The sequence below is a fragment of the Scleropages formosus genome, chromosome 6 (assembly GCF_900964775.1).
Source record: "Scleropages formosus chromosome 6, fSclFor1.1, whole genome shotgun sequence".
In the NCBI taxonomy this organism is placed as follows: Eukaryota; Metazoa; Chordata; class Actinopteri; order Osteoglossiformes; family Osteoglossidae; genus Scleropages; species Scleropages formosus.
In genome coordinates, this window is record NC_041811.1 from 17,207,413 (window position 1) to 17,229,630 (window position 22,218).

A 22,218-nucleotide genomic window follows, 5' to 3' on the forward strand; every position below is an offset into this window, starting at 1 on the left:
TTATTTATAGACCAAATGCAGGTTGTTTTAGACAAAACTTGAGCGTTGCACTGGTGTCAAGAGTTAGTGTTAGAGGATAGAATGAGACGTTCTGAAGTTCTCCCATCTGCTGAACGTAACTAAAAACTGCTAGACTCACTTGCCATTATCTATGAATAAATTATACAACTTCAATCAGCAGCAACAGCAACTATAATTTTTTTTCCCTTACATCACTTCAGACCTATATCCAAAGTAATGGTCCTATTCATAGAGATTGCTGATGCCCCATTTAAAAAAAAAAAAAAAACATCTTAAGTAAGGACTATCCCTGGGGTACTGAGAATGCAATGTTAGCCTTAAGTTGTAAAGTGGCAGAACTGAAGGACTTGTTTACATTTATAAAGTACAACTGAATAAATATAACTTTTGTGTAATACAGTTTTATAGGTGGAAACGCTTAAACCAACTGCCTAAGTTAATTGTACTAAAATTGCAATACAAATATAATCACTTAAAAGACAAAGTTATACATATTATCCTGAATATAGCCGTTTTTGCTTTTTATTTACATAGATCTGAAATGTCACCATATTTTTAAGTAATAAAGTAAACTGAGCAATCCTCACACATACTGTCTTTTGGTAGTTTTGGCAGAAAAACGGTGTAAATATCACCTGTACCCTACAATACAGTGCAGTGAACATAGCATAACACTATTATACTCTTCCCCTGGTATCCAAAATTAATTCATCCATAAAATACTACTGTAAAGTGGGTGTTCAACATACTTATCGTTTCTTATGAGTTTCTTCTTTTTAATTCTTTCTTGGAACAAAACGAGGTCATTTAAAAGTCAGTTACAACCATTAACAACATTATCCTAATTCTTATTTTATTATAAAGACAGCCCCGCTTATCGGGCTATCTGTCCCTGCTATCGGGGCTCACCAGACGCTGCCGTTGCTGTCGCAGGATGTGACTGGACTGCACTGCCCCGGGCTGAGTACAAGAGTCCCGGCAACGTTCACTGCTACACGGACGAAGTAACGAAAGACTCATTGGACTCATTGCTTATTTGTTGGCTGTTTCAGAAACGTGTGCGTGTAGAGGACAACGGAAAGGTGAATGCGCCAAAGTGTGGGAAGGGGAAACACAGCAGACTGAATGATGTACACTAACGGGGGGGCAGGTAGCGTAGTGGTTAGAGCTACTACCTTTGCAAGCAAAGGTTGCAGGTTCCCATCACACCTCCAGCTCTAGCACCCATGAGCAAGATACTTACCCTACATTGTTCCGGTAAAATCAGCTAGCTGCATAAATGCTCGAATAACTGTAAGAGTCTTAAAATTGTAAGTTGCTTTGGAGGAATCCATCAGCTAAATGAATAATGTTGCAGGTGTGCAAATGAGGGTGAAAACAGCTTTGTAGCATTTACTATGGTTCTTTGTAATTACCAACAGAACTTTGCTGCTGTTGTCACCAGGCTTCAGCACTGAAAATTTGGATTTATGTACCATAAAATACTGGAATTGTTTGTGTACATCCCTTTCCAATGTGCACACACAGCTGTTGGTGTGATGACCTGCTGAAACTTGTTACCCACCTGAGCTGGCAGATCTTTTCAGCAGTCTTCTGGTTGGAGACATTTCACAGCAGATTCCGTGTTCCAGGGTGAGCAGCACAAAGTCTGAAAGTCCTGGTATTGGTATGCTATTGGTACCGCAGGGACAAGTATCCATATAACAGGGGTACATGAGGACACTACTGCCCTGACTGAACCAAAGAGCACAGGCAGCCATTCTTAACTGTCTCTTTGACCAATAAAGTGATGACGGGTCAGCTGGAATACCTGCATTGTCTGCATGAACTTGTAAAATATATGCAACTCAAAGCAGAGCATAAATCCTCTCATAAATACTCGATTTACTGATTTTTCCAGTACTTATCATTTTCACTCTTCATTGACATCATTACCGAATCACATCATTCTCGTCAATGAGACATCATTACTGAATTTCATGTTCTGAATTACACAGATACTTATATACACAACTGAAAAAAAGGGTGGTGAAACATTTTGAGGTAGGAAAGCATCACTGTCCTTTCTTTAAATGAAAAATTTCTTTCACCAAAAGGAGAAAAATGCAGATTTGAAAATATGAAACAATACCCTAATTTAAAGAAGTTTTCCCAAACAGTTTTTCATGAATATGTTTGGTATATGCGGTATATGTCTTACAAGAAAGAATGGTGATGAATACAAAAATACAGCAAATATGATTTCTCATCTGTGGAGCTTGGCTAACTTATATAAATGTAGTACAAACCATGTGAATAATAAAATAAAATAATCAATAAAAAATAAACAAATTAAAGTTTAAGATGTTTTTGCAACCACAGAGAGTGCAGCTGCTGTTTTCTTGCATAGCTGGTGCGGTTATCCAAAGCAACTTACTATATTTGACCAAATTGTAAAGTCTGGTATTTTACTGGAGCAGCTGGGGGTAAGTAGGACAGCTGGTAGCGTAATAGTTAGAGCTACTGCCTTTGCACCTGATGGTCGCAGGTTTCATTCTGGCTATAGTAACCCTTGACAAGGTACTTACCCTAAATTACTCCAGTAATAATTTCCCAGCTGTATAAATGGGTAAATAGCTAAGTATCTTAACATTGTAGATTGCTTTGGAGACAAGCATCATCTAAATGAATAAATATATTTGCTCAAACGTTCTACAGAGATCTGAACCTGCAGCTTTTAAACTATGTACAGCGATGTGACTGATGCTGAATAAACTCTCACATGTAGCCACTGGGAGGAATGACTGTAAATATATGTATAAATCTATTTTGTACATGCTGAGGATGACGAGGATTTGACAGGAGGGCTCTCTGTTATGGTAGTACATGGTTAGCCAAAACTGCCTGGGGTTTGCAGATGTACATGTTTTATATATGCGTATATATACATATATACATATATATATATATATATATTGCCTAATTTGCTTTTACCCATAGCCAGCAACTGATGACCTGGTCATTTGGCATCCTTTATCATGTCACATGAGAGCAGTTGATACTAAATAATGCAATGTTTCTACTTACTTTTTAATTACACATCATTAGCTGTATAGAGAAACCCTTCATCAGCGAAAACATCCATCTGTGGAAGATTCTGATGTTCTGACTTGTTTGGCAAGCAGAAAGAGGTGCAGACATAACGTTGCCCCAATTTCAATAGTGAATTATTGACAGAGGTAAGCTATAATAACACAATCTCCTTTTAAGTGCCAGTGTTAAGAAAGGCATAACAGCAAATTCGGTTATTGTCATTTTCCTGAGAAAATTGCTTCATTAAAAAACAAAAAAAACAATGCAGTATTAAAAAAACTGTACATTTTCTGCAATCAACAGTCTTTTTTCACCAGCAGCTCCAAAATGTGGTTCTTATGGAACAACCAGCCACGAATACTGGTATCTTCAGTATTTTGGGAAAAGCACTCTGTAGATCTGTCCATCTGCCTTCTTGGTGTCCAGCCACTTCCCACACATGAATATAGTGGTGACCCCATTGGCCGTGTTGGTCACCTCCACACGGTCCAGCAACCAGCTTGGGTTCATGCCTGAGTTGTCGTGCTCCACCTTGACCCTCAGGAGCTCTCCAACATCCAGCAACTCGAGGAGGAAGCGGTCCGTGCGGCCTCGCTCAAAAAGGTTCCGGAACTTCTGTCGCAGGGGCCGCCGGCCAGAGTCCCCATTGGAACCATAAATGGTGATGAAAACGTTGGCGTCCGTACCCGCGCACTTTTCGTCACCGGTGATGATGATGATCTCGTACTTGACGGGCACCAGGCTACGGGCTTTGCTGGCAAAGCTCTCGACAGCCTTGGAACACTCGAAGGTCATGAAGTCGTCCCTCTTGGACGAGAGGGGAATTAAGGCATTGCATCGGAAAATAAACCTGACACAGCGAAAAAAGAACACGTGAAGATTTAGCATGGATACATGAGCACAGTCTATATTTCACAGGTTTTTGTTTGTTAAATTCAGTAATACGTAGCAAAAATGAGCAGACAATAGTGTGTTTAAAAACTATAAAAACAGGCATCTGTTTATTTGTTTAGCGCACAAATTCCTCAAACATACCTGCACGTTATACATGTGATTAAAAGATACTGCTCTTGGGATTTACACAATGGTATGTTGTCATACATAGATAGACTCACTTATTTTCTAACTCCTTCTCGGTGATGACGACCTCTTGAACGTGCCAGTACGACTCCGTTTTGACTTTCTTCCCATCTTTCGGAATGTGTCCAAGGCAAATTCCAGCAATATCACCCACATTTTTTGAGGAGAATTCAAATCTGTCAGTATTCCCTCTATGAAAATAACAAAAATGGACTTCAATATAAGATCATATATATTTAAAGGAATACAAAATGGTAAGAGCTCATGGTTTTTTGACTATACTTAATATCTACAGAAGTAATTTCATAACAGAACTGCTTTTCCACTAAACTTCAAAGAATCCTATGACTTTTAAAAAATACCTCCTCAAAGGTGTATTTTCAGTAAATGCCTTTTTGGCGACAACCTTTGACAAATCTTCTCACAAACATTACCTCAAAAACCTCTTTTTCTTTGAGGAATTCTCCATCACAAATTCCTTTGAACGTCCCTTTTTCCCTTCAAGAGCAATCCAGGCATTTTCCTTAGTTTCCGCATCATCTGTATCTGCTGTTGTGACGAGGATTTCATATTCTGTTGCAAGAAACACAAGAATCCGTTCTCTGTGTATCTGGAAATTCATATTCAACACATACTGTTTGAAGGACCGTTTCTTGATGCTGCTCTGCCTAAGCTATAACACAGAATGAATTGTGTACATTTGAGTCTACATTTTGGACAGAGGTGACAAAAAATTGGACACGAATACAGAATGTATTCAATGTAATCACATACACTCTTTTTTGCCAAAGTATCATTTTATTTTAGGTTAAGAAACAGCATCTTATTTGTGTTCTTATCTCTGCATAATGAAGGAGTTTGGACACCAGAGGAGGGAAATTACTTGTCTTTTCATTAAGGTCCAAGATGTTGTTGTTGGCACATGGCAACTCTCGCATGATCTGGCCGTCATCGTCGTTTTTGGCCAGCCACCGGTCACACGGGAAGCGGAACGTCTTATCCATGATCTCGTCTTTCACATCAATGTACTCCAGGTGCCAGCCTGGGGCCGGACCTGAAAACGGACACAAGCGGGTGCCATTCCTAACCCAGGGATGTTGTTTGGCAACATTTTATCAAATTACATGTCGTGCTTGTAGGGTGGTCTGAATGACAGTGCTGAAGCATCCTATAATGCAACACACTTTCCTGCTATTCTCCCACTAAAGAATCCACTTCTTAAAACAGGTGAGCCCCGTGCAGAAACGATTAATGGCAGTAAAATGTTTGTGGCGGCTTTAAGGCTGCATCCTTATCGATTACATCACTTGTAAATTTTCTGTACAGTACCAGATTGCTGCTGTACGTGGACTGTCTGACATTAATATTGAAAATTTGTCATTATTAACACTCAGAGACGTAATTGCATCAACCTTACCTTTAATTTTCTGTGTACTATTTTTTTATGTTACTGTGGGTAATATGAAATTATTACGATTACTACTGTGTGTGCTGTAACAGATGAGTTATAAACAAATTTTGTTTTTATGAATGTGTTGCTTAGCACTTTTATCCAAGGCAGCTTACAGTACTTGGCACATTTGTACAGCTGTGAATTTGTATTCATTCACAGTAAGACCTGTGATGGCCTGGCATCCCATTCGGGCTGTGCCCCACCTTCTGCCTTATGCTTCTGAGATTTTGATCTACGTCACTATGACCCTGTGTTGGAAAAGGGTGAAGTGGTTTTTGAAAATGAATGGATGGATGAGTTCAAGGTTAAAACCTTGATCAAGAGCACGAAGAACCAACGACTTTGATATTCCAAGGCCACGGCCTTAACCCTTCCACAGCTGGCTGGCACTGTCTACATTGGCACTGTCTTATTTGGTGGAGAATATGATGATCAGCAAGTGTATATCAGCAAAAATCTGTCACATTATCTCTGTGCAGCAAAAGCGCATATGACAAACTCCTGCCATTCTTTCATTGAATCTTGCACTTCCACACATCAGATTACAGGACTTCTTTATGTCTACATAAAAGGAAACCCTGATATTTAATAATTCTATAACCAAAGTCCTTTCATGCTGCAGTGAGCTTGAATTGTCGGCATGTAAAAAAAAAAGCCTGGAGCTGAAGGTCACTAAGGATCTCACCAGTGTTATCGTGCCACACCCGAACCTTGGAGAGCTCCCCCAGGCTGAGGATGTCCTGGAATCGGAAGGTGTCCGTCTGCTTGCGCTCAAACTTGTTGGCCTTGTTGCATTCCTTCAGTGCCATCTTGCCCGTGTCCCCGTTCTCGCCGAAGATGATGAGGAACACGTTGGCGTCTGTGCCCGCCCCTGCACGAGAGCGAGTGAAGGAACTCATCAATCACACACCAGCAACCAGACTAATGGTGTGCTTTATTTTTGCTTTTTCTATAGCTGTGCAAAATCCAGTGGGAATATTACTTTGTTGTAGTTTGTATCACAGAGACTTTATTCTGTATAATAAAACAACACATACAGGTGACATGTTGTAATTCTAATACTTCATAATCCCTATGGACTCTCCGTGTTCTCTACAAGAAGATGTAATTTTGCCCCCCCCACCTTATTTTTCTAAAACAGGTGAGCAGTCTTTTCCCCACCCCCGTACCCTCGCTGTTAACATGAGTGCTACACTTTTGTTTGGAAGCATCCGGAAGATTTTGTTGTGCAAGTGGAAACTTTGCACGTTCTCTCCTAGTAGTTGCTGCTTGCACACAATGTGTGTCTCCTGGGAGCTCAGCAGTGCTGCAACAACAAGGAGTTGTCACCGTTTGAAAGGAACATTTCTGCAAAAATAATTCCACAATGTCACACTGGCACGACATCTGTTTGTCAAACAGATTCTGTCATAATTGGCAACTCCGTACTTGGACATGTGAAGCTGAGTCTACCGTTGACGTTATCAACTGCTTTCCAGGAGCCAGAGTGCCTGACATCAATGCAGGTGTAAAAATGTTGGTCAAATACTGAAAAGAAACTCATACATGTTTTTCATGCCACTTCCGAAATCAGTGTTTGCTGTCAGAATCTCTTCACCACCTATAGCAGCATCCCTGAGAAACAGGACTTCTGCTCTGAAGCGAATGTTTAGTGATTCTCAGTAATTACATTTAATTATTTAGCTGATTCTGTTCTTCAATGTAACTTTCAGCGATTTAGCCATTCACGCAGGTGGGTAAATTTTATGGTACCAATTCAGGGTAAGTACCTTGATCCACGGTACTGCTGGGAAAGGTGGGATTGGAACGTGGGTTCTTTGAGTGCAAGGCAGCAGCAGTAACTATTGTGGTACCTGGATCCACATTTACTTGGTATTGAACCATAACTCATGGAAAGAGAAAGAGCAGCAGATCCCTTCATGCAGTCATAAAGGTTTTCATACCTGGTGCCATACTGAAGTAGTCACTCTCAACTGCCAAAATCTGCTTTTACAGTTTGCTAAAATCAAATATGTCATAATAAAACCTTCAGAAGGTATTTTCTGGAGATGTCTGAGTACTTCAAAGGCTCTTTGGAGTTTTGATGTAAATAAATAAATCTCCCTCAGTTCCTCACTGGTTTATCAACAGTTTATTTCGGTAATGTTCTTTTGATCGTTTTCTTTACTGCACCTAAACTACTCACCGTGATGACACTGCCGCTATTTTCTATTTTGACAGCTCTTTCCAACCTTGGTCAGTTGCAGGATGAAGAGCAACATTCACTGAATAATAGTTGTTTTGTGAAGGGAAGTGCTTTACATAAGCCTTTACCTTTCATTATTACATTTGCAGGTACTGTATATAGAGGTTTAACGTCCATTTATGATCATAACTGGGCATAGAACACTGTTCTTGTCCTATAGAATAATTAACTGCAAATAATAATAAAGCAAAAAATCATGTTTTAAATGAAATCTAAATGCTCTCACACACCAAGCACAGGAATGCAGTAAAAACAAAGATATTTATTAATATATAAATATTTCACCTTTCATTAAATGAAATATGCAGGACCTGGGACCAGTGTTTGTAGTCTCAGTTGAGCCTTGCATTTCCCATGACAATTTTGCCTCTTGCTATTGCACTTTTTGCGATTTTCTCATAAAACACAGTAATCTCTGTTGTGTTCTTTACTTTCCACCACCATATAAAATGCACTTTTCACATTTGAACAACGGTACCCTTGGAAATATAATAAGGACCATCTGGGTGCTTCAACTTCTGAAATTTTAATAGATTCGGGATCTTAAAAAGACCCTTGCTTTTTTGTCTTGAGCAATGTTCCCTTGTTGATTGTTTTTTTCTTGCATACTTTGTTATTGTTATTTTACCACTGCTGTTCTCAGACAGAACACATTTGCATGTGTCTCAGATACAGTCCAGTAATGAGAAACTCAGAGTTGTCCACAGCCAGAGGCAAACAGAATGCTAATTCCGATGGTCTCTTCTTTTAAACGTCTAAATAACCCACAATTTTCTTGGGCTTGGAGGATCAGAAGCATCTATCTAATAAAGGCAGGCTGGACTTGCTCTACCCCTTGAATTGTGTTATTTCTAGTTCTTCGTCTGTTGTTCATAAATGTTAAAGAACTGTTAACATTATCCAGAATTCTGTTTCTAGCACTTTTCGACTGCATAGTTTGATGACGATGCTAGCACGCATAAAGCATAAAGATTATATACAAGTTAATGTAAAACATTTTAAAAGGTTGTAAATAGGCATTATTTTCCACCACCCGTCCCCATGTCTGTCATTAAAACATTTATTTTCCAGAAATATATTCTATATGCACCAATACTACAGACACACACTTTCTGAACTGCTCGTCCCATACAGGGTCACGGAGAACCGGAGCCTACCCGGCAACACAGGGCGTAAGGCCAGAGGGGGAGGGGACACACCCAGGACGGGACGCCAGTCCGTTGCAAGGCACCCCAAGCGGGACTCAAACCCTAGACCCACCAGAGAGCAGGACCCAGTCCAACCCACTGCGCCACCGCAGCCCTGCACCAATACTACTGTATATAAAATATATGACATATACTGTCACCTTTGAAAATATACATACATACATTTTCTGAACCCCTTGTCCCATATGGGGTTGCAGGGAGCCAGAGCCTAACCTGGAAACACAGGGCACAAGGCCAGAGGGGGAGGGGACACACTCAGGACAGTACACCACTCTATCACAAGGCACCCCAAGTGGGACTCGAACCCCAGACCCACCGTAGAGCAGGACCCAGTCCAGCCCAGTCCAACCCAGTCCAACCCACTGCACCACCGCACCCTCTCTGAAAATAATATTGTGAAAAATATATTCCTGGGTAAAAAGAGTGATGCCAGGTCATTTTTGTGTGTGTTATTTCACTACTTCTTAAATACATTGGTTATATGCAACATTTACATGTCTAACACCCCAATGAATATACTTCTGTCAGTACATGCCACTCACACATTAATGCTGAAGAGCGAAAACAAACATATTTTTAGTGGTTAATTAACCCGTTTGGGAAAAGCAATAATGTCTTCATTGCATCAGCAGAATTCCAACGTGACACTCTTTCTCCTCACATGCACCTCGAGTCTTACACAAACAGACACAAGCAGGCACTGCAGTACTAATGACAGAAAACATTAGCGCTGCAATTCACAGAAAAAAACAAGCACTCATGCTTACCACTCAATCAGTTCTTTTTTCTTATTGTGCAGGGAGGGAGTGGGGTGGGGTGTATTTCACATAAATTAGATATGTAGTCAGGCGGGTGTGGTGGCGTGGCGGTGCGACGGCTTTGGCCGGGTCCTGTTCTCTAGCGGGTCTGGGGTTCGAGGCCCACTGGGGGTGCCTTGTGACGGACTGGTGTTCGGTCATGGTTGTGTCCCTTCCCCCCTGTGTTGCTGGGTTAGGCTCTGGTTCACCATGACCCTGCTTGGCACAACTGGTTTCAGACTGTGTGTGGGAGATATGTATTTGTGTCCTCTCAATGGGGGCTGGGGAAGGAAGGATGTCTCCCTCTACTATACATTCTTTACCCTTCCCTCACATACCGCTTACCTGTCAGGTGATATAACACCCCACCAAAGGACTGTGCTCATTAAGCAGGTGTACACCCTGCTTCTTCCACGGGTTTCACAGTTTGGGTACAGCTTGTACAGCACACCGAATGCACACAGAAATGAGACCTCTCCCTATCTCAACAACGCTGCATTCCACAACAAATGCTGTACACGTGCAATATTTACCAACAGGACCATTTCAGACAGCTAGTAAGCGATCACGCTGCCTTGTCAAAATCAGAGAGCATCTTTTTATATCCGAGGGAGCCGTTTGAATATCAGCGCAACTGCCAGAACAAAAGGCCTGTTGATGTGTGCAGCAGCATCTGCAGCTTATACAAGAAACATCACCACGTTTTTTTTAAACCATGCTTTGCTCCAAAGTGCAGCCTTAGTTTTTTCCGAATACCATTAGTAAAATAAAAAAATACAAAAGGTCATGGACGCAACTCAAGACAAAAAGTGTGAAATATTTCGACTGAGCACGCTAAACACAAATTCACTTTTTGAATTCCTTCATGGCCTTCAGTCCTTCATTGATTTTTTTCGGTAAGGTTATCCATTTTGTCACTTCGATTTGCGGACTGACCTGCGATATCGCTGGTCTTGACCTGGATGATGTAGGTGGTGCTCTCCACCATCTGCTCGTCATCAATGATGGCAGCCATCTCACAGACCATGGCTCTCTTCGGGCCTTTGTTCTTGGACAGCCACTCTTCGTAGGTAAACACAGATACTTCCTCAGTGGTCAGATTCCGCATGATGATCTGAAGAACCACAGTCATTGACATTCAGCACTCTTTGGTTATCTGAGCTGAAAGTATCTGATTTTAAGTTTATACTTTGTGGTGAAATATGACTCATTTCCAACTTTTCTCCATCATAAATATGGTGAGACTACAATAAAGAGAGCTTAGATTCAGGAGTTCACAAACATACAAGTGGTATCATTTCTGGTAAATGAGGTCTGTGGGCCATAATTTTCAAAAATTAGTGTAGAGCATTTAACAAGTACAAGGAATTAAATTGGTTAAAAGGTGTAACAGAATATTAGGTAACCATCCTATTTATATTTATAATTGCTTTATACACAATTTTAATGGTCCATAAAATTTTGGATGTGAGCATTAACATGGAAAGCTGTCTTGAAGACAACCCAAAGGATTAAAAAGCAACATCAATGATGTAAAATAATCATAAATACATATTTGTTAATAATGTTTACTTTAATTCTGAGCATTAATTTAGATTTACTTTAATTCTGACCATTGATTTTGCCTACTTTGATCTTTTCCCAAACTTGGTTTTGAATGCTAGTTTCTGTATATATACACACACACACACACACACACACACATTTTCAGAACCGCTTGTCCCATACGGGGTCGCGGAGCCTAACCCGGCAACACAGGGCGTAAGGCCGGAGGGGGAGGGGACACACCCAGGACAGGACGCCAGTCTGTCGCAAGGCACCCCAAGTGGGACTCGAACCCCCGATCCACTGGAGAGCAGGACCCGGTCCAACCCACTGCGCCACCGCACCCCCCTATCTGTATATATTGATATAGATAAATGTAAGTGCCCAATCACACCTTTATGCTCGCTATGAGAATCTCATTGGATTTTCCTCACTTCTTTGTTTGATTTTCTTCATTCTTATGAACATATTCTTAATTAATAACGAGAATGCACAAAATTACACAAACATATCTTCTCTCCTTTTTTTTAATTTATGCACTTTTTCCTGAACCGCTTGTCCCATGCGGGGTCGCGGGGAGCCAGAGCCTAACCTGGAAACACAGGGCACAAGGCTGGAGGGGGAGGGGACACACTCAGGACAGTACACCACTCTATCACAAGGCATCCCAAGTGGGACTCGAACCCCCGACCCACTGGAGAGCAGCACCCGGTCCAACCCACTGCGCCACCGCACCCCCCTTAATTTATGCAAATTCCACTAAATGAACACATCATTGTGCGTTCTATTGTGCTGGGAGATCATTAAATTGGTAACTAAACCCTGTTACACATTTAGCAGACTGGAGACGTTAAAATGTATGACCAAACCTAAACATAGTTTTGTGCTAAACAGAATATTATTTTATACGTTCATGCTTTCAAATCATGCATGTACTGTAGGCTTCAGTTTGTTTGCTGTTAAATTTTGTGCTCAGTGCTTCAAAACCAGCACAATGCAGATTATCACAAGAGGCTCCATTAATCTCATATCTACTGGGAATTGATGAGACAGGCAGTTGATAGACAATTCAGAAACAAATGGTTAATTAGAAAGGTTGATATCTTAATCCAATCTCCAGCCTCATCCTAAAAGACAGTATTTACGTAGGACCATCTGTCTAGTTATCCTATAATCAGGAATGAAAGAGGATTTTCTTTCATGTTTGAATTAATAAATCTATGCAGTCCTCACTCAAAAGTAAATATTTAATGCAAATGAAACATTCATATGGAGAAGTAGGAATGCTTTATCAGTCATTTTCTTTCAACTATCCAAAAAAATATAATTTCTTGCTATCATAATAAAATATCAAAAAATTACACATGGGATTTTTAGTGTTAGAAATGGTTTTAGAAATTCTCTAGTGGTGCCGTTGGTTGTGGCGCACTCCTTATTTCCAGTGTATGGATTTTGGTCTGAATGTGGACCACGTCCTTAACAGAAGGCAATCAGAAACTCCTGCAGAACAAGGGGAGTTGGCCTGGATTGTTCATTGGTCACCTACAGTATAGTACAGGTATACTTCTATTTGTTATTAATATAAAAATGAAGGGGGTGCGGTGGCGCAGTGGGTTGGACCGCAGTCCTGCTCTCCGGTGGGTCTGGGGTTCGAGTCCCGCTTGGGGTGCCTTGTGATGGACTGGCGTCCCGTCCTGGGTGTGTCCCCTTCCCCCTCCGGCCTTACGCCCTGTGTTGCCGGGTAGGCTCCGGTTCCCCGTGACCCTGTACGGGACAAGCGGTTCTGAAAATGTGTGTGTGTGTGTATAAAAATGAACCCAAAGTACTTGCAACAAATCAAAATTGATTAAAATATATAACAGTACATGCTTACAACATAGGCATCTGAACACCACATTATGATATTTAGATATACCGTAGACACTCTTTAAATTGCCTTTTTAAGTACTGAATAAGAGGTATTCTACATATTTAAATTCCTATACATCTCAGAGTATCAGCTTCTATTAAATCACCCATCAAATTGTGGTTTCTAATAAGAGAAGGAAACGTAGAAAATATACATCTATTGTATAATTTATGTGTAGAACACCACTCAAAAAATAATAAATCTATTAATATTAAAAAAATATTCACGTGGTCCAAATCCCAGGATACAGCCTATGGATTTCAATAACAGTGAATCAAATTTCATAAATGTCCTCATTTGGCACTGCTTCTGCATTTATAATCACTGATGCTCTTAAATGTGTAGGTCATACCAAGGGTGAGAATCATTGATTCGAGTCATGACTGCTAAATTAATCAAAATAATATCCTCTTCATTAGACTGCTAAACCAGGATAATAACCATAGACAGTGGACTGTAGTAGCATGGTAATTAATCGAAACTGACAAGTTAGGGATTTTACACAAATAGGCACCATGGAGGGCTTGCACTGTGCCATTATAAAGCAGATTATCTGGCAACAAGAGCTATGAATCAACTCATGGCATGTATAGCATCTACTCAACATGATTCAGATGCAATGCATTAACTTAGGGCTGAATTTTTTGAGAATCATAATGTTTTAGAACAGCAATATTAAATTTTTCCAATCCCAGCCAAATCCAGGATCCTTAAATCAGAACTGCAATGCTACCAATGTCTTATTGCATCTTTACTGATTTTAAAACATAGATCTTGTATATTATTCTGTTCATGCAATATACAAACCTTATCAAGGAACCAATCAGGGCGACTCCCAGAGCCGTCTATTCGGACCCTTATCTTCTTCAGTGGAGCAATGTCATCAATTTCCAAGTTAAATGTATCCTCCTGGCCTCTTTCAAACCTATAAAAACAACATAATATCCACATGGTGACTGGCAATTGATGCCCTGACTGAAGCAATTCACATTCCGTTTCCAACAATGGATCAGTCCAAAATTTTACTAAATTAATCACCTAAAATCTAGCAAGTTAATTTTCTCAAAAAATGGATGAGTACCATCCATCCATCCACCCATTTTTTTAGGCTGCTTAGTCCTTCTAGGGTCAAGGTGGCAGTAGGGCGAGCAGAGAAGCCCAGACGTCCCTGTCTCTTGCGACTTCCTCCAGGTCAACCCGGGGGATCCCCAGCTACTCCCAGGCCAACTGGGAAATATAATCTCTCCAGCAGGTCCTGGGCCGACCTAGGGTCCTCGTCCCAGTTGGCCGTGCCTGCTATACCTCCAAAGGGAGGCGCCCAGGGGGCATCCTTATCAGATGCCCGAACCACCTCAACTGGTTCCTCTCAATGTGAAGGAGTAGCGGCTCTGCTCTGAGTTCCTCCCAGATGGCCGAACTCCTCACCCTGTCACAGAAAGTAAGTCCTACCACCCTGCGGAGAAAACTCATTTCAGCCGCTTGTATCTCATTCTTTTGGTTATTACCCAGAGTTCATGACCATAGGTAAGGGTACGGACGTAGACCGATTGGTAAACAGAGAGCTTTGCCTTATGGCTCAGCCCCCTCTTCACCACTACAGTCTGGTGCAGTGACCGCATTATTGCTGCTGCTGCTCCCAGTCTACAGCCGATCTCACGCTCCCTTCTCCCCTCACTCGTGAAAAAGACTCCAAGATACTTGAACTCCTCCACCTGGGCCAAATTCTTTCCCCTTACCTGAAGGGGGCATGCCATCCTTTTCCATGAGAGAACCATGGACTAAGACTTGGAGGTGCTGATCCTCATACCAACCTTTTTAACACTTGGCTGCAAACCATTCCAGTGCGTGCTGGAGGCATCCATGTGACAGTGCCAAAAGGACAACATCATCCGTAAAAAGCAGAGACATCACTTTCCGGCCCCCACACAGAATGCCCTCCTGACCTCAGCTGTGCCTTGATATCCTGTCCAGGAAAACCACAAACAGGAGTAGGGACAAGGCACAACCTTGGTAGAGTCCAGCACCCACACTGAATGGGCTTGACTTAATGCCAAGTAGAGGTGGTCCCCGATTTACGATGGTTCGACTCAAGATTTTTTCGACTTTATGATGGTGAGCTGGCAATAGACATTCAGTAGAAACTATACTTCGAATTTTGATTTTTTTCCTGAGCAAGTGATAAGCAGAGTGATACTCTCTTGCGATGCTGGGCATTGGCAGCGAGCCTCATCTCCCAGTCTGTCACGCAGAGCTGTGTATTAAGTGTATTAAATGCATTTTCAACTTAGGATATTTTCAACTTCCGATGGGTTTCACGAAACGTAACCCCATCATAAATCGGGGACCACCTGCATGCAGACAGAACTCTCACTCCGTGTGTACAGAGACCGAATGGCCCACAGCAGTGGCTCCGGCACCCCATACTCCCGAAACACCTCCCACAGAATTTCTCGGGGAACACGGTCATAGGCCTTCTCCAAGTCCACAAAACACATGTAGACTGGATCCTCAGTTATCTGTGAGAGGGTAAAAAGCTGGTCCGCTGTTCTACGGCCAGGACGGAATCCGCATTATTCCTCTTCAGTCTGAGGTTCAACTGTTGGCCTGAACCTCCTTTCCAGCACCCTGGCATAAACTATCCCAGGGAGGCTGAGAAGTGTGATACTCTGATAGTTGGTGCACACTCTCTGGTCCCCTCTCTTAAAGATAGGGACCACCACCCCAGTTTGCCAATCCAAAGGCACTGTCCCCGAGGTTCATGCAACATTACAGAGGCGTGTCAGTCATGACAGCCCCACAACATCTAGGGCCTTAAGCAGTTCCGGGTGAATCTCATCCACCCCGGTGCTTTGCCACTGTGGAGCTTTCCAACTACCTCAGTGACTTCTACCAGGAAAATGGACTCTGATACCCTGGAAGCCTCTGGCCTTGACTGCTGTAAGGGAGGCATATCTCTTGGGTTTAGGAGTTCCTCAAAGTGCTCCTTCTACCTCCCGACAATGTCCTCATTTGAGATCGGAGTTTCTCCACTTTTGCTGAGCACATCTTGAGCGAAGCTCCTCCGACCCCTTCTGAGACACCGGATGGTTTTCCAGAACCTCTTTGACACTGACTGAAAGTCTTTTTTCATGGCCTCTTCAAACTCCTCCCATGCTCCGGATTTTGCTTCTGCAACCACAGCTGCTGCCGCCTTTTTGACTGCTGGTACCTATTTGCTGAGTCAGGAGTCCCCAGAGCCAACCAGGCCCTAAAGGTCTTCTTCTTCAGCTTCACGGTTTCCCTCACCATCGGTGTCCACCAGCAGGTTCTTGGATTGCAGCCTTGACTGGCACCAACAAGCTTTTGGCCACAACTGCGCCTGGCTGCTTCCACAATGGAGGTTTTGAACAGGATCCATTCAGACTCCATGTCCCCTACCTTCTCTGGGACATGGGAGAAGTTCTCATGGAAGAGGACATTAAAATCATTCCGGACAGGGTCCTCCGACAGTCATTCCCAGCATACCCTCACTGTGCGCTTGGGTCTATCGGGTCTGTCTGTCAGTTTTCCCTCCATCTGATCCAGCTCACCACCACATGGTGATGGGTTAACACCTCAGCACCTCTCTTCACCTGGGTGTCCAGAACATGTGGCCTCAAGTCAGATGAAATGACTACAAAGTCAATCATTGACCTTTGGCCCAAGGAGCTCTGCTTATGAGCATCCTTGTGTTCGAATGTGGTGTTTGTTATGGACAAACCATGGCTAGCACAGAAGTCCAATAACATTTCACCATTTGGCTTCAGATCAAACAAGCCATTTTTCCCAATCACCCCACTCCAGATTTCTCAGTCATTGCTAATGTGAGCGTTGAAGTCTCACAGCAGGTCTACGGAGTCTGTAGGTGGGGCCGTATCCAGAACCCCATCCACACTCTCCAAAAAGGTTGAATACTCTGAACTGCTGCGCATGAGCATACACAACAGTCAGAATTTTCTTCTCTGTGACCTTCAGTCGCATTGAGTTTACCATCTCATCCACCAGGATAAACTCCAACTGTATGGCAGCCAGCGGGGGCTTGTGAGTATCCCCACACCCACCCGGTGCCTGTCACCCTGTGCAACTCCTGAGTAGAAGAGAGACCACCCCCTATTGAGGAGTTTGGTTCCAGAGCCAACACTGTGAGTGGAGGTGAGCCCAACTATGCCTAGTTGGTATCTCTCACCCTCCTGCACCAGTTCTGGCTCCTTCACCCCCAGTGAGGCTACATTTCATGTCCCAAGAGCCAGTTTCAGCTGTGAGGGTCCATGACGCTATGTGCCACCCTGCCCCTCCTGCTGCTTGAAAGGCATTGCATCAGACCCCCATGCTGGACCTTGCTGATGGTGGGCCCACATGGCCCCGCTACGTTGCCTTTTCAGGCTGAGCCCGGCCGGGTTACGTGGGCTGCCTGGCCACCAGGTGCTCACCTAGGAGCACTACCCTCAGCCCTGGCTTCAGGGGTAGGTCCTGGTGACCCTTTTCCGGGCAGGGTAAATGTTGACTTGTTTACGTTCGTCATAGTGGTTTTGTTGATTGTGTTCGTCTGGATCTTCACTCCAGACCTGGTTGCCATGGGAGACCCTATCAGGAACATACTGCTCCCAACCATATAGCTCTGGAGATCCCTAGATCACCCAAGTCCCTCTGCTAAGACAAGGCCCTGATCCAGGAAGGGTGCATGAGTACTATTCTTATTCTTATTATTATTATAAAGTGCCTAAAACGTTCCAGGATAACAATCCAGAATGAACTACGCAGCTGCAGCTACATACAAAGGGTAATTCTTTTAAATAACAAACAGTATCTCATGTTTTCCTGATCCAAGTAAAATATTCTGCTGCAGGGGTCATTTTTGGTACCTGTCCTCATTCTTCTGGAGAAGGATCTCCTCTGTGCTGCCATTGGCCCCAAACACGTATAGGGAAATTCTGGTGTCCGTCCCAGCATTCTGAACGTCTCCAGTGACGACTGTAATCTCATAGATAACCTGTATGAAAAAAAACCATCTTCCTTTTTTTAAAAAAGGTCTCTATCTCTGCATACAGCTTACTGTAAAGTTGCTCAGTAAAGAATTTCTCTGTTAAACACACACACACATTTTCTGAACCGCTTGTTCCATACGGGGTCGCGGGGAACCGGAGCCTGCCCGGCAACACAGGGCATAAGGCCGGAGGGGGAGGAGACACACCCAGGACGGGATGCCAGTCCACCGCAAAGCACCCCAGATGGGACTTGAACCCCAGACCCACCAGAGAGCAGGACCCGATCCAACCCACTGCGCCACCGCGCCCCCCACCTCTGTTAAACATTTATGTCTTAAATTTTTTACTAAAAATTCAAATATCAAACTAAAGACATTTAAGATCTGTTAATTCAAAATGGTATTTTTTGCAACCTCATTTGCTCTTGATTGCTAAAATAAATCCTGTGATTAATCAAGACATCGTATTTAAAAGCAGTTTTCGTTGACAGGTCTACATGGATTAGGGAGATGTGGAGGCATCCAAACCAGCTGTTGGATAAGATGTTTGAAACAGATGTTGGAGCAGAGGGCATTTTGAATGTCACGCCAGATAAATCTGCCCTGGTAATCTTGCTAACACTGCCAATCTGGTGAATTTCATTCTGCAGAGCTGCAGCCAGCTGACCTTTTGCGTAATGGTGATGCTGTCTGCATCCAGTACATTGAATATGCGTGCCGTCAGCCCATCTCCTCTGTCCTTCGCCAGCCAGCATTTGCACGGGAAGACATACTTGATTCCTTTGGTTGGCACGGCGACGGACAGCTCATCGACCAGCCAGCAACTCTCTGGTGTTGCCCCGTCGTGCCCCAGCTGTGGAAATAATGGTGGGGGGATTAGCGCAGGGGGCCTTGAGTTGGCCCCAACTTGCAGCCCAAGGTTGGCTTTCTGTCAGGCATCTGAGTCACCTGCCAGTCATATAGCAGAGATCTGGCACCTGAAGCAGTTTCCTGTTGGACTTGACGGAGGGCCCATGGCCTCTGACTACAGGGAAGCCTGCCACCTGCTGTGGTATGTAATTGGTGATTAACTTGTGGGTCAGAGATTTGACAGACAGGCCTTGTCACAAGACACGACTGTGCTCAGAAGTGATGAAAATGCAACAAAAACATGATGAGTGCATCAGTGTTAGCCTCATACAAGGTTTTCACTGAGAAAATGCTAGCCTGACTCTTTAGTGAAACGGCTATAGGCACATGTGCCTCTATACTTGGAAAAAAATATGTTTGTAGGTCTGTGTACTTACATTATGTGTGCTTTTGTGAAACAATGATGTGCAAATCAACAGAAAAAGAGTAATAAAATTAAACATTCAGGACAGTTTTTGATGGCTCTGACTGCATCCTTCCCCCCCTTTACCAGAACATCGGCGATCCCGTTTCTCCTGTTCCCACCTAGGGGTAGCGACACTTCTTCCTCAACCTTCACCGCATGAGCAAGACACATTTGACACATATTTTTGACCCATAAAAAGTAATTATATGGTAATTTAGCTCTACTGATAATGATTATCCAGTGTGTGTGCAATTACTCCTGAGCCTTATTATCCAGGTTTGCTCTTGGAGACTTGGAGAATCAAGTGAATTCACAATAATCCTACACTGGACTAAAGAAACAAAGTTTCTATAGAAGTTCATTCAAATAGGCAGAAACTGCTCAGACTCCATCAATCTATTGTGAACAACCACTTGTCCTGAGCAGGGTCACGGCGAGCCAGAGCCTGACCCGGCAACACAGGATGCAAGGCCGAGGAGGAAAGGAGACGCACCCAGGACAGGATGCCAGTCCATCGCAAGGCACCCCAAGCAGGACTTGAACCCCAGACCCTTCTAGAGAGCAGGACTTGGTCCAACCCACTGCACCACCACACCCCCCTTGCTCAGAGTCCATATAGTTAATTTCAATATCAGCCCTGTTTTCTAATTTTTTTTTACTGACTCAAGCTCCTGGAAGCTTTTCTGTCTTTTCTGGATTCAGTCTGTACTTGAGGATTTCACTGTTTTCACTTTCAGCTGTTTGACCAAATTGTGTGAAATTCACAGTGGGCAACGCCTCCAATGACTGATCTTCCTACAGGTCAGCTTCATCAGACCTTATATAGGCTGCAGGTCAGTGTAACATTTTTGCTCTACATCTACCTTTTGCTAACACTGGCCCTCACCTCCACTTTCTTTATCTCCCCCACATCAGCACCATAGAGTTCAAAGTTATCCATGCTCCCAGCAGCAAAACAATTCTTTTCCTCAGGGAGGTCCAGCCAAAGACGATCTGTCTCGACTTGGTTGGCTCCCACAACGATGACGTAAACACGGCTCGTAGTGCTGGCATCTCGCTCCACTCCAGTGGAGATGCTGAAATGGTATGGGATGACTGTGAAGGGAAAAATCAATTTTAGTTTCATACACCAGTACTCATTAATTAATTTTAGCCAAGTGAATATGCTCTTGACATAAGAATTTAAATTTATTAACTCAACATAATATTTCTTTAAAGGAACACAGCATATCACTAGTGCTATTAAACTTGAGATTTTATTAATTATTTTTAACTTATTTTATTAACATGTAGAACTAAATGTTTTGGATAAAAGCTAGAACTTTAAGAGCGTTACTATTTCCAAACAACTTTCTTTAGGTCTAAGAGCTGAATGAACTCTCAAAGAAAGAAGCAAATCAGGAATGACTGCTGTACGGGGGAGCTCATCGTCCATTTCATCTTCCTTCTTTTTCTTGTTCTTCTTGTTCATGTTGCTGTCCAGACTCTTCATACTTGAGGACGAGCCCTTTATGTTCTTGGACAAGTCCCTTACTCCTTCATATCCCTGAGAGAAAACAATATGTTGCCTGAAAAGTTAAACCATAAATGTGTGTGCATAATGTTTGAAGGATCAAAGACTCATGTGTAGAAAGTGAGTTACCTTGATGAAGAAGAACCTCTCAATACATTTGTCCTCCTTTTTTCTGGAGAGCCAGCGCTCACACAGGAACAGATAGACCTCCTCTGTTTCCACATCAACAACCTCCACTTGGTCCAGGTACCAGTCTGGACTAATCATACTGTTGTCATGTCGAATCTTGACCTTGTAGACTTGTCCCAGATCCACGGCTTCAATAGTGAACTTGTCCACCTGGTATGCAAGACAAGACCTGCTAGTTTTTACTGAAATACAAATATGGTATGTAATAGATTGAATTTGACTGTATTTTATTAGTACCACAATTGATTTACCCTGTGTGCATATGTATGTCTTTTTTGCTAATACAGCCTATAATTTTTTAACAGAAATTTTAAAAATTTATGAAATTTTCTCTCCTTAAAAAACAGTTGACTGAGAAAATAATGAAAGACTTTATCAAATATATTACAACAGGTCTTTTACACACAACTTTTTGATGCTGTTTTGCAGCCTTGTGAGCTCCAGAGAGACATGCAAGATGAAATATGCACTCAGAAAATCTTTCTCTCTGTCCAGTTTCCATCTAGCATCTTTTCCTCATGGAGTCAGATGAGAAGGCTAACTACTGTGAGACTGAAAAAGTTAGATGGCAGTCTGACTCCAAAATATAACACAGCCACAAAATCACTGCAGTTCTACAAGATTTCATGATTTAACTGTCATCTCCAGCAATGGTCAATTCGTTTATGTATAGTATAATGTTCATATTAAAAAGGCCTCATACACTGGATTAGTGCCATTGGCAATGCTGACTCAGACTTGGAAAGTAGCTAAAATCCTAGCGGTTTAGATAGATCGAAGATGTTCTCTTCACTCGTGATGAACTGCTGTAAAGGGTGTCTGCTAAGTACAGAACTGCTTTTGTTAAGAATGCTTTTCCAAAAAGAAAG

At 42.6% G+C, this 22,218-nt stretch overlaps 1 protein-coding gene across 1 annotated transcript in view; it reads right to left on the reverse strand.

Annotated features, from left to right (window-relative positions):
- Positions 1 to 3,462: 3,462 nt before the first annotated feature.
- loxhd1a (lipoxygenase homology PLAT domains 1a) overlaps positions 3,463 to 22,218 on the reverse strand; it is a 45,861-nt gene continuing 27,105 nt past the window's right edge. Inside the window, exons 32-43 of the mRNA XM_029253074.1 lie at positions 21,290 to 21,499; positions 21,064 to 21,193; positions 20,534 to 20,742; positions 19,000 to 19,185; positions 18,211 to 18,338; positions 14,138 to 14,255; positions 10,813 to 10,990; positions 6,312 to 6,497; positions 5,057 to 5,227; positions 4,608 to 4,746; positions 4,209 to 4,364; positions 3,463 to 3,943 (exon numbers count right to left, since the gene is read on the reverse strand). Coding sequence (XP_029108907.1) covers positions 3,463 to 3,943; positions 4,209 to 4,364; positions 4,608 to 4,746; positions 5,057 to 5,227; positions 6,312 to 6,497; positions 10,813 to 10,990; positions 14,138 to 14,255; positions 18,211 to 18,338; positions 19,000 to 19,185; positions 20,534 to 20,742; positions 21,064 to 21,193; positions 21,290 to 21,499 — 2,292 coding nt within the window. The remainder of the gene's footprint in view (positions 3,944 to 4,208; positions 4,365 to 4,607; positions 4,747 to 5,056; positions 5,228 to 6,311; positions 6,498 to 10,812; positions 10,991 to 14,137; positions 14,256 to 18,210; positions 18,339 to 18,999; positions 19,186 to 20,533; positions 20,743 to 21,063; positions 21,194 to 21,289; positions 21,500 to 22,218) is intronic.